This window comes from Rhinopithecus bieti, unplaced genomic scaffold, assembly GCF_001698545.2.
Source record: "Rhinopithecus bieti isolate Rb0 unplaced genomic scaffold, ASM169854v2 scaffold_23591, whole genome shotgun sequence".
NCBI classification, from domain to species: domain Eukaryota; kingdom Metazoa; phylum Chordata; class Mammalia; order Primates; family Cercopithecidae; genus Rhinopithecus; species Rhinopithecus bieti.
The window spans coordinates 599,483-618,076 of record NW_016811463.1 but is presented as its reverse complement, the minus strand read 5'-3'; the positions used below and the strand labels follow the sequence as shown (position 1 = coordinate 618,076).

The 18,594-nt window shown below is 36.6% G+C and overlaps 1 protein-coding gene across 1 annotated transcript in view; it reads left to right on the top strand.

Annotated features, from left to right (window-relative positions):
* Positions 1–18,594, top strand: part of CFAP299 (cilia and flagella associated protein 299) — a 136,736-nt gene that overhangs the window by 110,117 nt on the left and 8,025 nt on the right. Inside the window, exon 3 of the mRNA XM_017893944.1 lies at positions 7,542–7,671. Coding sequence (XP_017749433.1) covers positions 7,542–7,671 — 130 coding nt within the window. The remainder of the gene's footprint in view (positions 1–7,541; positions 7,672–18,594) is intronic.

Below are 18,594 nucleotides of genomic sequence, written 5' to 3'. Positions count from 1 at the left end.
ATTTGTCAAAAAAATCCCTTTTTTTTTTTTTTTTTTTTTTTTTTTTTTTTTTTTTTTTTTTTTTTTTTTTTTTTTTTTTTTTTTGACAGAGCCTTACTCTGTTGCCCAAGCTGGAGTGCAGTTGTGTGATCACAGCTTACTGTAGCATTAATATCCCAGGCTCCATTGATCCTCCCACCTTAACCTCCTGAGTTGCTGGGGCTACAGTTGTGCACTGCCATGCCTGGCTAATGTTCTTGTATTTTTTGTAGAGACATGATTTCACCATGTTGCCCAGGGTGGTCTCTCAAATACCTGGGCTCAAGTGACCTGCCCACCTTGGCCTCAGGAATATTTTCTATTCCTTAATTTTATCTTATATGTGTTTTCAAACCTAAAGTGAATGTCTTGCAGGTGGCATATCATTGGATCTTTTTTAGAAAAAAATTGATTTAGTCACTCTCTATTTTGACTAGAAAATTTAATTCATCTAAATTTGCAGTATGTATTGATAGGTGAGGACTTTTATTGGCCATTTCATTGTTTTCAAAATGTTTTGTAGTTCTTGTTCTCTTTTTTATCTTTTGCTATTTTCCTTTGAGATTTGTTGATTTTTTGTGGTATTATATTTTGATTGTGCATTTTTTAATATTTGTTTATCTGCTACTGGTGGTTTGTTTTTTGTATGACTACAATGAAGCTTACATAAAACATCTTATAGTTATGACAGGCTATTTTGAACTTATAAAACTTAATTTTGATCACAAACAAAAATTCTACGCTTTTACTTCTCCCTCCATTTTATGTTATTGATATCATGTCCCTATTCACACCTGTTTATAATGTATATTCATTAACAAGTTATTCTATAGTTATTTTAATACTTTTATGTAGATTACTTTAGCATTAAAAATTACCTTACATAATCATTATAGTATTAGAGGATTCTGTGTTGGAAACAGGCCCAAAATCTGGCCATAAACTGGCCCCAAAACTGACCATAAACAAAATCTCTGCAGCACTGTGACATGTTCATGATGGCCATGACCCCCACGCTGGAAGGTTGTGGTTTTACCGGAATGAGGGCAAAGAACATCTGACCTACCCAGGGTGGAAAACCGCTTAAAGGTGTTCTTAAACCACAAACAATAGCATGAGTGATCTGTGCCTTAAGGACATTCTCCTGCTGCAGATAGCTAGCTAGACCCATTCCTTTATTTCAGCCCATCCCTTTGTTTCCCATAAGGAATACTTTTAGTTAATCTATAATCTGTAGAAACAATGCTTATCACTGACTTGCTGTCAATAAATATGTGGGTGAATCTCTGTTGGAGGCTCTCAGCTCTGGAGGCTGTGAGACCCCTGATTTCCCACTCCACATCTCTATATTTCTGTGTGTGTGTCTTTAATTCCTCTAGTGCCACTAGGTTAGGGTTTCCCTGACTAAGCCGGTCTCGGCAATTCTGAATTAGAGTATGTACTTGTCTTTACCAGTAAGTTTTATACTTTTATGTTTTCATGATTTTACTGAGTGTCCTTTTGTTTTATCTTGAAAAACACCCTGTAGCATTTCTTGTAAGGCAGGTATAGTGGTAATAAACTTACTTGATTTTTGTTCATCGGAGAAAGTCTTTATCTCTCTTACATTTTTTATGGATAGCTTTGCCAAGTAAATTATTCTTTGTTGTCAGGTTTTTGTTGTTGCTGTTTCTTTCAGCACTTTAAATATATTGTTTTACTCTTTCTTGACCTATAAAAATTCTACTCAGGTTTCTGCTAATGGTTTTATTATTTGGGGAGAGGGGAATGTTCCCTTTGTAGATAATGAATCATTTCTCTTGCTGCTTACAAAATTCCCTCTGTCTTTGACTTTTGACAATTTGATTAGAATGTGTCTCAGTGAAGATCAATTGATGTTTAGCCTATTTGGGAATCTTTGTGCATCATGGATTTGGATGTACAATTTTTCCCAAGATTTACAAAGTTTTATCTCATTATTTCTTTCAGTCAACGTTATTTTCCTTTCTTTTCCTCTGTTCCTTCTGGAATTCTCATATTACATATACCATCTCATTTGATGGCATCCTATAAGTAATGCAGGCTTTCTTCACTCTTTTTCATTCTTTGTCTTTTTAGTCCTCTGACTGGATAATTTCAAATGATCTGCCTTTGAGTTTGCTGATTCTTTCTTCTGTTTAACCAAATGAGCTGTTGTAGCTCTCTCTTGATTTTTTTTTCAAACATTGTAGTCTTCAGCTTTATGACTTCCATTTCTTTGTTGAATTTCTCACTTTGTTTATGTACTGCTTTTCTGATTTAATTTAGTTGTAAATCTGTGTTCTTTTATAGCTCATTGAGCTCATATAAGATGACTATTTTAAATAATTTGTCACACAACTCGTAAATCTTCAATTCTTTTAGGTCAGCCACATTAATTTTATTTTGTTCCTTTGGTCGTCTCGTGTTTCCTTGATTCTTCATCTTTTTAAAGTTTTGTGTTGAAAGAAGCAGTCACATTTTCAAGTTGTTAATATCTGTCTTCAAAGAAGACCTTCACAAGTCAGATTAACTAGAGATTTTGAGGGTCTCTCAGGCCTTTTTTATGGGTATGCCCACCCCACTGCTCCTTTTTCCTCCTATGAAGAAGTCCTGGGATTGTATGTCTTCTCTTGATCCTGTTAAGTCAGGCCAGGTGTTGAGAGCCTCCTCTTTATCTTTCACATGGCAATGCCCTGAAGTATTTAATCTTGTGTACCTTTTCCCAGTCCTGCAGAGTTGAGCTGGCTGCTGATATACACACACTCTCTGTGAGTATTTGCTCACGCCATCTCAGCAGTGCACATAGAATGAAGAGGGTGCAAATTAGCCTGTAGGGGACAGTGCAGATGAGGTTTTCCATAGAGCTCACAGGTGGGCCTCTTGGTGGAGTCCATAAGCCACTTAGTAGGATATATGGCCATATTTCGACACTTTCACAGTGGTTGTTTCAAAGCCTCATCCCTTCTTACCTGCTCCTAGTTTCCCTCAAGACTATTTAGTCGTGCCAGTCACCTCAGTAATCTGGGAGTGGGAAGACCAATGTAAGCCTCTTGGGTACCATTCCATAAGACTGGGGAAGCTAGACCCTCACTCAGCTCTCACTTCCCCCTGTGGGAGAAATCATGGGCCTGTGAGATCTCCCTCTGCCCTAGGCTATGCTGCCTTAGAAGAGAGTGATGTGGGTAAAGTGTAAGTGTTGCTACGCACTTCAATATGTTTATCCTCAAACATTTTTTCCATGAACAGGGTTCTAGAATCTCTCCACTGGACTTCCGGTTTCCCACAGATGCATACAATTCCTAGATCATTGTTAAAATTGCTGTTGCTGTGGGGGTGTGAGGGCTGAAGTCTCTTATTCCATTATCTTGCTGATGTCCCTCTGGCCTTTTTACTTTTCAATAAAACATTTTCATTTCATGAAAAGTTACCTTTGTGAGTGTTTTATTTTATTTTTGTTTGTACAAATTCCCTTAAGTACTAATATCTCTCTGTCCTAAAAAATTATACCTTGTAAATATATATACAAATTACTCAGCTTCATACTACTGTGCCATAATCAGTTGAAGGCCTAATTCAATTATTTTAATTGGGCATGAAGACAATGGTAAATATAAGCACACAGATAGGTACTAAGATGATATAGTTCTGTAATGAGTAATAAAATGATAATCAAAATAATTCAGAATATACAGTTTTCCCTTTGTATCTGTGGGGGATTGGTTCCAGGGCCTCCCACAGGTAGCAAAATCCATGAATACCCAAGTCCCAGATATGAAATTGTGTAATATTTACATATAATCTATGAACATCCTCCTCTATACTTTTAGTCATCTCTAGATCACTTATAATACCTAATACAATGTAAATGTTGTATTAATAGTTGTTACACTGTATTGTTTAGGTAATAATGACAAAAAAAAGCCTATACATGTTCAATAAAGACACATTTTTTCCCAAATATTTTAATCCAGGGTTTTATTCCATAGCTGTGGAATACAAAGGGCTGACTGTATTTATATTTTACATATATTAAACTGCTCAGAGAGAATTCACACTGCCAGAAATTTGCCATGGATCTCAGTTTAAGAACCATTGTGCTAAACCACTGTTTCCCAGGAACATGTTTTATTTCGTAGAAACCGTAATTACAGGACCTAACTGGAATATACTGGGTACTAGTTAAATGCTTGTTTAATTGAAAATTTCATGGATTTAAAGCAACGTAGATGTCATAGGAAATTATTAAATAGAGATTTTTCTCAACTAGCTCAACTCTTTTGTCCTTACGTTTCTCCAAAGTCCAAATATCTTTCACGTACAGCTGTATTCGTCTGTTCTCGCACTGCTATAAAGAAACATCTGAGACTGGGTCATTTATCAAAAAAAAAAAAAAAAAAGATTTAATTGGTTCATGGTTCTACAAGCTGTACAGGAAGCATGGTGGCACATGCTTTTGGGGAGGTCTTAGGGAGCTTTCAATCATAGCAGAAGGCAAAATGGGAACAGGCACTTTACATGGCTGGATCAGGAAGAAGAAAGAGACGAGGGAGGTGTACACACTTTTAAACAACCAGGTCTCACAAGAACTCACTCACTATCGTAAGGACAGTACCAAGAAGGAAATGTGCCTCCATGATCTAATCACCTCCTGCCAGGCCCCACCTCCGACACTGGGGATTACAATTCAACATGAGATTTGGGGAGGGACACAGATCCAAACCATGTCGATGACTTTCAAATTTATCATCTTCCTTTCAGCTAGCTGGATGGGAAAAAGAACATGGAAGGTTTTGATGGGCCCAGGCTAGTAGTGGCAAATAGCACTTTTGCCCTTTTTTCCATTGATTAAATTCCTATTACATGGCTACACTGCAAGAGAGACCATAGTTGTAGTCTGGAGGTCTACCAAGAAAAGTTTGAAAATTTGTATTTTGATCAGCAGTCATATATGCTACAGAGCTTTAGGTAGTGTAGTCACAACCAGTAGTGTGTGGGACAAAGAATACATGTCCCATGAGTCAGTGCAGGCTCTGGAGTCAGTCATTAATATTGGAATCCAAGTGATCTCATTTTCCTGTCAGTCCTACATAAATAAAATGGATATTTTATACGTACTCCATGGATTTGGTGAAAAGATTGAAGGGATAATAGATCATTAGACTTATAACAGTACCTAGCACATGACCATTATTAGGTAATTACTAATTTTTCTTAAATACTAATAGTTATCAGCTACTATAATTGGCAAGTGAAATAAAGCCTGTTTTCCATCTCTGCTTAGGAGAACAAAAGTATTGATGAAACAACCAAAATATCTTCATCAAAAGAACCATGTGCTATACAAATTTACTTTTGTTGTGTAAAAAACATTTATATAAAATCTTCCTGGACTTCAATAAGACTTTTAATTTGGGGTCTGAGCAACAAGATAGGAATGTGTGATATAAACCATGCCACTCTAAGCAAATCTCTGACTCAAGTATTTTGGTAGAATTATCTATATCTATATATCTCATAAATAATTATTGAGGTAGAAATATATGTAAAGTTAAAAATCACACCCATGTCCCCCACTCCGATTTGGCAATATCCTAACTGAATAGTCAGTAGGATGGACATCAAATTATCTTTTTCATTATGAATTAAACTGAATTGGAAAATCCAGCTTGGGTGCATAGTCAAATTGGCTCCTAATGCTACAGACTCATCCATTGAATTGACTGCCAATGCTACAGACTCATCCCCTGCCATCACTCCACTGGGGGCTGAGCCTGCCATCTTAAACTTCACTTGTGAAGGCTTATTAAGTTGAGGGCCTAAAAGGCCATGAATGGACACTTCTTCTCAATTCACTAATCACATAGTCATTCCTGTTTTCTTAGGGAGAATTGACTAAACAGACAAAGATGTTTGGAAAATTACTTTTTCTTACTCTGTGCCTCAGTAGGGCAGACATTCTATGTTCTGGCCATAGAAAAGGTAGTAGGGGAAGAAAATTGTTCTCACTGATATGCCCCCATCCCAGTGATATAAATATGTGATCTATATAATCAATCTTTTCTAAGTATTGAAAATTTTGAGGGTAAACGTTGCACTTTTAGGTAATGATATGAAAGTGGTAATAATGATGCCTCAGAAAACAATATAATTCAGTGAACTTAAACAATGAAGTTTACTCTTTTCAAAAAAGAAAGGAAGTAATAGAGGGCAAAACAACCTAGAAACAGGATCAGAAGAATATCATTAAAAATAAACATTACGAGCATTTGAGAGGCACCCTGGTTTATGTTATTTCTGTGACCATCATTTTAAAAGCAAACATATATATTAGAAATGTGTTAGTAGGAATAAGATAAATAAAAATAAGTAGATTTTTATTTTATATTTTACAAGATATGTAAGAAAGTATAAATATATTGAGCATTCTTTCAACTCATATGACAGTGTTACATTCATTTCTGACAAGTAAGTACAAAACAGAATGTAGAACAAATAGGAAGTTTCCATACAAAATATAAAAATAAAATGAGCAGGGCATGGTGGTTCACACCTGTAATCCCAGCACTTTGGGAGGTTAAGGTGGGCAGATCATGAGGTCAAGAGATCAAGACCATCCTGACCAACATGGTGAAACCCATCTCTACTAAAAATGCAAAACTTAGCTGGGTATGGTGGCCCATGCCTGTAGTCCCAGCTACTCGGGAGGCTGAGGCAGGAGAAGAGCATGAACCCAGGAGGTGGAGGTTGCAGTGAGCCGAGATCATGCCACTGCACTCCAGCCTGGATACAGAGCAAGACTCCATCTCAATAAATACATAAATATCAAATGCTTGAAGGCAATATTGAAAAATAGAAAGTGCATATGTGTGCTTTGAAACAGACAAATTTGGGTTGAAATATCAGCCCTGTGGCATATTAGTTTCAAGACCTTAATGATGCTGTCTGACCTCCCCTAATCTTTTTGCTTTGTCCATGAAATGAGAGCAACTTCATATGGGGGTTGTGATAGCATGGATTACCTCATGTGTGGCCCACGGTAACCACTCAAACATAAATAGTTTCCTCACTCCCCGAGAAACATATTATTGAGGAAAAAAATGGAGCCTGAAAGAAATGAATTTATTTGGAATTGTTTTGAATGAAAGAGGTGATTTAGTGTGCCCTCCCTTCCAATAAACAGTCTCTTAATACCCCGAAGAACCTGCGCTAGAACAAATAGCCTTAAATTGCATCAATTTTCATCTTGACTTCCTGGGAATGTAATAGTACTGTAATAGGCCCTAGGTCTTCTGTGTCCAGAAAATCATGCAAAACCATCATATATATGTGTCTAAATGATTCGAGAATAATCCAATGTAATCTCTTCTGCAAGAATTTTCATCTCATATGTGTTCTACATGGTTGTATGGCAGGTTTGTTCCTCACTTATCTTATTACTGAACTTCCCCAAATAGTTCTTAAACTATATTTGTCAATTTAATGCATTATACATCTTAATTCCTAATACATGTTTATTTTTATAGCTTTTACAACTGGGACGCTGATATTGCTGTTTGTAATTCAAGTCCCAACTATCAAGTGATTGCCGATAATCCAGAAGGCTTACTTTTCAGATACAAAAGAGACAGAAAAATTCTCAATGTGGACCCAAAGGTAATTCTTCTTTTACACTTAGGTATCTCTTCACCTGTTATTGTGTTTCTGCCACTATTCAAAAAATCTATTAAGTATTTGACACTCTTAAGTTGTTAAATTTAGAAAGGAAATAGCACTTTGAAACTTAGAGCATGTACTACCTTTTAAAAACCACTCCATAGCTTCATAAATCATTAGAAATTAATAAGAAAGGGCTTAGGGGGAATTTAAATAGAACTCACAAGTGGAAACACTTCTCCATGCCTAGCATAGAATTGCACCAGGGAGCCAGTAGGCCGTGCATGTGCTTCCCCTGATCCTGGAGATGTCCAGCCACTTGTTGCTGTTACTGGGGAGGAGGGTCATTTAGAGAAGGGAGACTCTCACCTTACATTTGTACTCAGAATTCTAATACCCCTCTGTGTATGTGACTAACACTAAAAATGGTTTGGTTCTTAATGTACTTCTAAGTGCTAATTTGGAAAACACTTTTATTTAAATATTTTAAAGACATGTCTCATGATATTTTGAATTTGTTCAAAGATAAATATTTACATCTTGCATATTTTCAAAGACTGCATTTGAATCATGACGTTTTATTATGATTTGTCATATGTCTAGGGATGGAAGTTGAAACTTTGCTTGAAGTCATTATGTGTTTGACTTGTATCGGTGGGTTTCATTTTGTTGTTGTTTTTAAATTTTGAAAACTATGATTCACATGAAAGCACCAGTATAAACTCCAAAAGCAAGAAAAGATTCTTTCGTAGTAAAATAAATAAAAATTGTGTGATACACATGGAATATGGACAAGGATGGGCCAAAGGAAAGGGGAGTCAGGTTATAAAACTTTTCCAAAATTTTAGAAAACCAAAGTCAAAAATCCAATCTGTATTTCATATCCACTTAGTACAGTTCCTTGCACATAAAAAATGCTAAATAGGCCAGGCACAGTGGCTCACACCTGTAATCCCAACACTTTGGGAGGCTGAGGCGGGCAGAGCACCTGAGGTTGGGAATTCGAGAACAGCCTGGCAAACATGGAGAAACCCCATCTCTACCAAAAATACAAAATTATCCAGGCGTGCTGGTGCATGCCTGTAATCCCAGGTATTCAGGACGCTGAGGCAGGAGAATGGCTTGAACCTGGGAGGTGGAACTCTGTCTCAAAAAAAAAAAATGCTAAATAACCATGTGTTTAAAGAATTCATGACCAAAATTCTGTAGCAAGAAATAGATGATTACCTGAAATGAGATTCGGCTACAAATATCAGAAATGCCTAGGTAGTAATTTAAACAGGATAGAAGCTGCTTTCTCTTCCACATGTAAGTGTAGATAGTGACAGTCCAAGGTTTAAATGACAGCTCCACAGTCATCTGGGCCAGAGTAATCCTCATGTTCTTGGGCCAAAAGAGGTCTCCAGCCAAAACAACCACATTCAAAACATAATGCATGGATGGGGTTGAGAGGGTACAAAGAACATTCCCCTGATGCCTTTAAAGGGAGTTTCCAAAAAGCTACTGCAAGAACATTCACTTATGTTCCATTGTAAGAAGTTAGTCTTACGGAGATGATTAGCTACATGCAAAGCTGCGAAATACAATCTTAATTCAAATGATCATGCACTCAGCTAAAAACAGGTATTCTGAGACAGGGAGAAGAGAGGTTTAAGTAGACAACTAGCAGGTTCTAACACAATGCTATCTCCTTCAAAATAACAATACTCTTTTTTGGTCTCAGGTTTCTCATTAGTGAAATGAAGTACTGGATCAGAGAGTTTTTAGGGCTGTATTTATTATGAATCTACACCGGAGTAGTTTATCAACATACCTTCTCTCTAGTGGTTCTTCTTTACATATGAGTGTCAAAATGAGATCAGCTGGGACAAAGTACAGAAAACTTAATAAATAGCATTTCCAGAGTCATTTCCTTAGAAGTCTAAACTATATAAATAAGAAAAGATTTTAAATTACGAACACTCTTGTTAAGATGTGCGAAACAAATATTTGAATCAATTTTGAATGACATCATATTTAAACTATTTTAGGGCTGTATTTTAACTAATGGCATATTTCCAGAATGCAGGTCATGATTTGTAGTTTTTACAGTCTTTGGGGAATCATTATTGAATGCGAACTGTTGCTTAAACATGGTTGAAATAATTTTAACTAAAACTCAAACTTCCAAAGTAGTCAACCATGAGATTTCATTATGCCATATAACATTTGTCTCTTTTTTTCTGAAAGATTTTGATTAGGTTTTATGATACATTTGAAGAAATGTTTTCCACCTCTTGAGTAAAGAGCAAGCATTTGGTTAATGAGTGGTAAGAGTAAGAATTATTAGGTGAGACATACAACAACATTTGGATACGTGTATTTCTTTAAATTTTAATTTTATCTTATGGAAAGTAAAAATTAATAGTAGACTTATGAAAAGAAATGTTGGTCTCAGCATTAGTAAACAGAGTCCTAGGCTTTACTATTAATTGGCTGCATGACCTTGATAAATTCAGTCAACTTCCCTGGGTTTTAGTGGTCACAACTGGAAGATAGAGGGTTTTTGTAGTAGTTGTTGTTGTTTGTTTTGTTTCTTTCCGATCTCCAGAGTTCCTTTAAAGTACCAGGCCCAATTTGTAGAGATTCTGCCTTAACTGGGACCAGAAGTACATATTTTAATAAGCAGCCAGTGTGATTCTGCTACAGGTTTTCATGAACTGCAATTTGAGGGAAATCTCCATAAAAGTCAATAGTTTAAAACATCTGGCATTCTGTTCTCAAAAAAAAAATTAGAAAAACACATATATTTTAATTATTGTGGACAAGATGTATTGTACATGGCTACAAAATTTCTTAACTTATTCTCTCTTCAAAGATCTTTTGTGTTTCATGCATCCAACATACAATTTCTTATAGACCTGAGGAAGAACCAAGAAATAACCAAAATAAGTATCTGTAGTTATTTTAATAACTACTAATACATATTGATAGAAATTACATTTTATACTCAATATTTTCTTAGCAATTTTATTGAAATCCTTCCTAAGGTGAACATCTCATAAATCCAGTAGTTAAAGAGCTGTAAAATACTGTAAGAGCAACTCAGCTCTCCTTTTCTTCTCCTTCATGTACCCTCTTTGAAATACTTTACACTTAAAATTAAAGAGGACAAGATCAATTAAAGGTGGAAACAGTGATAAACAGGATGTGTTTACTTTGCCCAACACAGATGTGGACTCGTTAATTCTGAAGTATGTTTCCCACAAAAGGCAGTTGTTTGGGAATGGTAACAGTGGAAAAAGAAACTTGTGCAGGTCTTACAACAAGTAATATGAGTTCATTGGTTAAGAAATTCCAAATGCAATAAGAGTTTGGTTGCATTGAAAACAGGACCACTGGCTTTAACTTCCCTGCAGCTGTATAACATCTGGAACAAATAAGCCAAGTTTCTATTTTTGAGTGAAGAATGCTTGTTTGAGTGATTCACACCCACCAAAATGTTTCCAGTGTATTATCTTTAGAAGAATTAAATGGAAGCACTTTGCACTCTGTCCAATATATTATCTGGACAAATTTTTTAAATAGGCTTTTTTTTTTTTTTTTTTTGGCTTTTAAAAAAACACCAACCATGGGATAGTTTGCTTTGACTCTTACCATAGCATAAGTGGTCTAAAACTGGCATGAACCACTAATAAGGGAAGAAAGAGAAAGAGAGAGATTGTATATAATAGTTAAAACAGAAAGTATATATATTTCTTGGTTACACCAGCTTTTCTCACTTCCCATTTCTGAGAGGCCATCACCTGGAAAAATGTCTTGCTAATGAATATTCGATAAATGTTCATTAAATTGATGATTGAATGGATCCTTCCCTCCAAAAGCAATAATAACAACAATAATAATAGTAATAGTGCTACACTAATTCAAAGTTAATGAGTAAATTATGTTAGTTATTTGATACAGCAGTGATAGCAGATATGGGTATAGTCATTTCCCTCTATACTAACACAAATAAGTCACAAAAATGCAAGAATTTATTGCTGAAATCAGATTTTGTAGCAACTATGCAGAAATATCTATTTTAGTCTGTGCTTTTATACCTTCTTGTGCAGTCCCAGGAGTATTAATTTAAACTATCTCAAATTAAGACTATTGAATTAGAACATGATTTCGATTTATGAACAGACTTCAACAGATTAAATGACTCACTCACAGTCAACAGTTAATTATTAGTAGAAACCATCAATGAAGCTTAAATATTATGAAACACATGGGGAGGTGAAGATAAGCAAGACTTCAGTATTTGCCCTTTAAGTGCTCTTAGTGTTTTCAGGGAAATAAGTCAAAACATCACTGCAGTATAAGGCAAAAAGGGGTACATTGCACAGGAGAGAAATACTTTTGGAATTCAGTGGAAGAAGAGATGATGTTTGATCTGGAGACAGGAGCGGAAAGGAATGGAGTGGAAAGGAATGGTGAAGGGAGAGCATTGGAGATAATGTTAAGTGATAATAGAGGAAGTAAACTTTTAGTGGGGACTTAAAGGATGATTAGAAATTGAACTGGAGAGGGGGAGAATTGAACACATAAGAAGGGAAAGGCAGTCAATATCAGGAATTAAACCTATTACCCAAGATAAGATTCACAAGTGTAAAACAGACAAGGGAAAACCCAAATAGTTCAGTCTGGCTTCTGCATTGGCTTGAAGGAGTGAAGTGGGAATTAAGCCTGGAGAGGTCATCAGAAACTTTGACTGCAGGACTGAGGCAGATCTTGGACTGGACTTAATAGGAAATGGGGAAATATGCCAAACATCTTGTGCAGATAAATAATAGGATGAAAGTTAGGCTTTAATGTTAGAAGGTATAGAGTAGTACAGATGAGGGAGGAAAAACTGGAGAAGACAAGCAGAATAACAGTAATCCAGGTGAAAAGTAAAAAGGACTGGAAGTAGAGGTCCTGCTGTAGTTGGCAAATTTTGAGTTAATGCTTTCAATATTGCAGCTACCAGATCATTCAGGTACAGATAGAACTTAGATTATGTATATCTATCTAGAAAAGTTTTTGAGAGACCTCACTTTCCCCCAGTACTCAGAAAAGAGAGGGAGAGAGAACGTGTGTGTGAGACAGAGGAGAGAGACAGTATTGCTGTAGAGGTATAGAGCACACAGGTGAGCTGGATGGATGTCTGCCACCTCTGTGTTCTTCCCTTCACCCCCCTCTTCCTCATTTGATGGTTCCTTGACAACTGTTGAGAACTATGAAGTATAAAGGTGAATCTGAAAGGTAGATTTCTTGTCCTAAAAAACTTACAGGTTAACTGGTGAGTGGGTGGGAAAATATGCACATAGAAATGGCAAGCTAGAAAGCAACCTGAGAGGACAGAAAAAGTTCTGTAAGAATTCAGGGGAGGCAGAATGTACTTTGGACCATGGATGTTCAAAACCAAGTTAATGAAAGAGATAGCATCTGAACTGGGTCTGGAAGGGTGAGTATGGTGAGGACGTGAGGACTGGAGAGGAAAGGTGTTCTGATAGGAAGGAAAATCATGCACAAAGGCTTGGGAGCACAAAACATGAGCCTGTGAGGGAAGGCAGAGGACCTTCTTGTGGCTACAGACAGGCTGTCAGCACAAATCAGATATCAGAATCACCCAGGAAGCTTTAGAATATATAATGCCTGGCCTCATCCCAAGAAGGCTGGATAACTGATCTGGGTGGAAGGGGAAGGCTTAGGCATTGATACTTTTCAAAAATACCCTGGGTGATTCCAGTGGTTCACAAGGGTTGAGACAAAGGTGTAGGAAGGAGAGTCATGGCAGAAAAGTCTTGAGAGAATAACTAAACTACACAAGTGGAAGCAAAATCTAATTAGTTTTTGCCATTCTATAGACCTCAAGGAGAGTCAGTAGTATTTGTGTCACAATGACTTAGAATCAAAATTTCTAAGTATGAAAATGCATAATCCATTTTGAAAGGATGTGATGTGACTGTTCTGTTGGATAAACTTCATCAGTGTGCTTTTAGAATTCAAAAGAAAATAAATTATATTAAAAATATGAAAATTTATAGGGCAAGATCTCTTTTTGTTATCTTATTTACTGTCTAGTAGAGTACATCTTGAATATTGTTGCTTGGTAAATCACTGATAACTAAACTAGCAAACTAAAAGACATATGAAAAGATCTCAGAGAGGCATAGTTTCTATTGAATGTAGGACATCAGTGAAACAAAAAATAATGTTATAGAATAAAACTTTCTGGATCCATGCTCAGTGTCACAAAGTTTGGAAGGCATGTGCAATGTGGACTGTGCATGGACTTAGCAGGATTTATTTATTTGTTCTTTTTGTATCAATACTCCTGACTATTAAGCCCAGACTCCTCTATGTGAAAATTGTTCACAATTGTTCAAACATAACAACGAGCTACTTTGGCATGTAGTCTATTATCACAAGAACTCTTTATCAGTACCCAGCTTGTCCTGGCTTGATTAGGAGCAATTCCTATTAATTCAGGAAGGCATTTCCTCTTCCTCTCTCTTTCTCAAATTCACCAATCAGAGAACTCCAGGCTCTTCCCTTAGATACCAAACTGAATCCATCTACGGTGAGGGCCAGCGAATTCTATTTTTAAAAGCCTCTTCAGGTAGCCCTAAAGATTAGCTGGATTTTATATCCACTGCTTTACACAGTACTATTGTCTTAGCTGTTGCTTCACCTTAATGTATGTGCATAAAGCAATCACTTCATTCATTTAAAATATGTTGTAATGCAACAGTGTTAACTTTAAGTCATTGAAATTACACATTCCCAGGACTGCACAGACTGGAAAGCACAGACCACATACCAAAGAGTGCTGTGTAATGAGATACAACTGCACTAAATGCTTCTGCTAATAAATCACCATCACTGCTATTTTTTGCTTCTTATTTGGATCATTATGAGGACCAGAGAGTGGGCAAGGGGTTGGGGGGTTTTACACATTCTTGCTATTACTGCCTCATGGAACTTCATTTTGTGAAGTGAGTTTGCCTAGAGGCTCAAATGAAACAATACACATGACAGAAACTTGTAAAGCATAAACTGTCAAATGTAGGGCAGGAACCCTTTCTGCACTTTTTGCCATTGTATCACCAGGGCTAGCACCATGCCCGCACATGGTAGGTGCTCAGTAAACATCTGTGGGATGAATAAATTGAAATATTAAATATTTGCTAAAGAAAATGAATGGTAGGGCCAAAAATAATTCTTAAAAAAAAATGAGGTTAACTTAAAATATTTTAGGGTCTTAGGCACTGAAAACATATGTAGAGCTAAACCTATTTTTAGCTAAAAACTACCAGAGTAATTGACTCTGGTACTTTTCTGCCTAGGTAGGTGGATAAATGAATTATCACTCAGGGTTCTTTGAGGAACTTTCGAGGGTAAATGGTAATTTGTACAGGGTAATGGCAAAGTGCTAGGTGCATGGGTAAATGAGAGTAGCAATTACTTTATTATTTTTTTTTAAAAAATGTGTAGTCACTGTTATCTATTATCGTGCAGATGTTAAAACAAATTATGTCAAATTCTTTCTTTTCTCTTAGCAAAAGGCTAGACACATAAAGTTTAAAACTAAAATAAATTCAACTAATAAAATCACTCATTTTGTTTCTGCTTTTTTTTTAATTTAGAGGAAGGTTCTAGCAACAGCTTCTCAGAGCTCCTCTCTCCTCTATTCTGCCCTCTCAGGCAACCCCCACCCAATCACTTGCTACTATTAGTAGGAAAGGTGTTCATTACCTGCTTAATGCCACCTCTGCTTCCAAGGTTGTTGACTGCTCTTCGTTTCCCTTGCCTCCCAGATCCTAAAATCCTAACCTGTCACAGCCTTGAAATTGATCTTCTCAAAATGGAGGCCCATAACATTTCTACAATCCTATCTGCAGATGGTTCCAATTTAATCTCTTGGAACCTCGCCCTTCAGTGAAGGTCCTCAGTTTTAAAATCTGCCTTTTAACAGGAGGAGCTACATATAATCCCTTTTGAAAAACAAACAAACAAAAAGCTGAATAGAATAAGTTTTAAACAAGGTTATGGCTTCCTCAACGTCTCAAATGTTTCTGCAAACTGTACTACAAAACTAAATTAATATTGGGCCAGTGGGGCAGGGGATATCTACTGAATCACCAACATCACTTTTTTGGCCCCTGGATTTTCCTTGGGGCCTCCTATAAATGCTGCTTTTAACTGTGGCACAGTCACAGTTATTAAGTAAAGCTGAGGCCTTGCCAACTTTCTGGTTTTGCTACCCAAATTTCTAAATGTTTGGTTGATTATAGCCCTAAAACACCCACATACTAAGTAGCTTTTAAACATTTTCTCCTCTGGGTAATCACCTGGTATATCTGAACTGAAAGCCACCACATATAAATTAAGTATTTACTCAACTAACTACTGCTAAAATCAATGGCCTTAAGGAATACATTAAAATTATATAACAGAGCTTGGCTTTTATGAATTAAAACTCCTAAAACTTAAATGTCATGTCCTCCACTTGACCTGAAAAACTGACTTTAATTTTATATGCAGTATTTAAGGAACAACCCCCAGAGATAAATACATTGTTCATAAGTGTCCAGTGCATGAACTCATATATGAACTGTAACACAAGAAACGTAAGCTATGCGAAAGAAAAAAAAAACATATATATACTTTGAATTTTGAATTTTACATATATACATAAATAGATATATGTCAATGTTTAGTAATAAGAGAGTATAAATGATAAGCCTCCATCATCTGAGCTGAATATATGCAACGAAAAGAAAGGTACATATCCCAATAAAGCATACATGACAAAGAAAAAATATTGCTTTAAGCTTTTAATTCCAAGAGCAGCCTAATTAAACATGATGCCAAAAGTAAAAGGGACCCATATGGCCTAGGAATATAAGGATGGAGAGATTTGAGGAAGAGATCTTTATACACAGTTCATGCTCGCTTTCTCACAAAATGTATTACCGCAAATCAAGAAGTACGGAAGAGAATAGAAGTTAATTTCCTGGCAAGATGAAATGATTGAATAAGAACAAAATAATTGTTTCCTTTATGATCTTAAAATCCTGATAACTAATAACACAGAAGCAGGCATCAGAAAACACATGAGTCAGGCATGGTGTCATTGCAGGTGCAAGACCACAGTTGAGGGATTATTTCTAGTTCAAAGAAAAAGCATGTTTTTTCCTGGGCCTCAACAGTTGAACAAGTAGTTAACTCCCATGACTCTTTCTCAGCCATTCACCACTCCCAGCAAATACTCATAATTTCTCAAAAATTGAAATCCCAAAGCAGAGTGAGAGTTGAAGTTTATTAGAATATGGAATACAATAGCATGAATAGTGACCAAGACCATTAGTAAGAAAGAAAAATCTCATGTTGATAACTTTTAAGTGGTTATTGCTGGCTGAGATATCTTTGGCATGTACATTAGTGGCCCTGAGTGAAAAAGAAAAACACAGTTAAATGAACAAAAATGTCAGCCCCAACTCGGCAGGTCAGAAAACTACCTCATAATAATATGAGGTTGCTCCAGGGGAATAGGTTCTTAATTTGGGGAGAAAAACAACTTATTTTAAAAATCTGTTAAGTTTCAGCTGGGCGCGGTGGCTCACACCTGTAATCCCAGCACTTCGGGAGGCCGAGGCGGGCAGATCACGAGGTCAGGAGATCGAGACCATCCTGGCTAACACGGTGAAACCCCATCTCAACTAAAAAATACAATAAATTAGCCAGGTGTGGTGGCGGGCACCTGTAGTCCCAGCGAGTCGGGAAACTGAGGCAGGAGAATGGCGTGAACCCGGGAGGCGGAGGTTGTAGTAAGCCGAGATAGCGCCGCTGCACTCCAGCCTGGGTGACAGAGCAAGACTCCATCTCAAAAAAAATAAAAATAAAAAAAAAAAAAAAAAAAAAAAAAAAAAAAAGCGCACATGGCCATATACAGAGTAGTATAATCGTATTCGTATTTTAGGTTATTCAAAGACCTGCCTGAGTACCTTAATAAATCCCACTTGACAATTCTTCAAGACCTGAGGATTCTCTAAAATGCTTTGGAGCAGTTGAAAGCAGAAACAAGCAGAACAAGTTGGAAGGGACTGAGAAATGGCCATCAGGGCTCAGGCAGGGCAAAGCTCTTAAGAGGAGCAATACTTAGAATGAGTTGAAGGTACAGAGATCTTATCAGCTTTGTGATTAGGGACAATTACTTCACCCCTTTGAGCACTTCACCTCTGTCTTCTTACCTGTAAAAATCTAAAATTTTACAGTCATTTACAAACAGTTGTGAAGATTAAATGAGAGAAAGTGTGTAAAATGCCTGCCAAGGAGTAGGTGCACAATGACTGAAAATTGCTTCCTAGTAGTGTATTACCTTAGATACCATGAAAACTCTAAAAGAATAATCATTTTGCATTGCAAGAGTTAAAAATTGGAAATAATCTGCATGTTCATGATCAGGCAATGGTTAAATTATGATACATGCTTACAAAAAAAGAGTATGTAGCAGTTTAAAAAGTTAAAGCCATTTTTAGTGATGTTGATGGATTAGTGTAGATGTTCAAGATACACTATTAACTGAAAAAAGCAAATTGAAAATAATGTAGATTGGCCAGGTGCAGTGGCTCACGCTTGTAATCTCAGCACTTTGGGAGGCTGAGGCAGAGTTAGATGTCAAGAGTTAGAGACCAGCCTGACCAACATGATGAAACTCCATCTCTACTAAAAAAAATACAAAAATTATCTGGGCATGGTGGCGTGCACCTGTAATCCCAGCCACTTGGAAGGCTGAGGCAGAAGAATCACTTGAACCTGGGAGGCAGAGATTACAGGGAGCTGAGATAGATCATGGTGCTACACTCCAGCCTGGGTGAAAGAATGAGACTTTATCTAAAAAAAAAAAAAAAA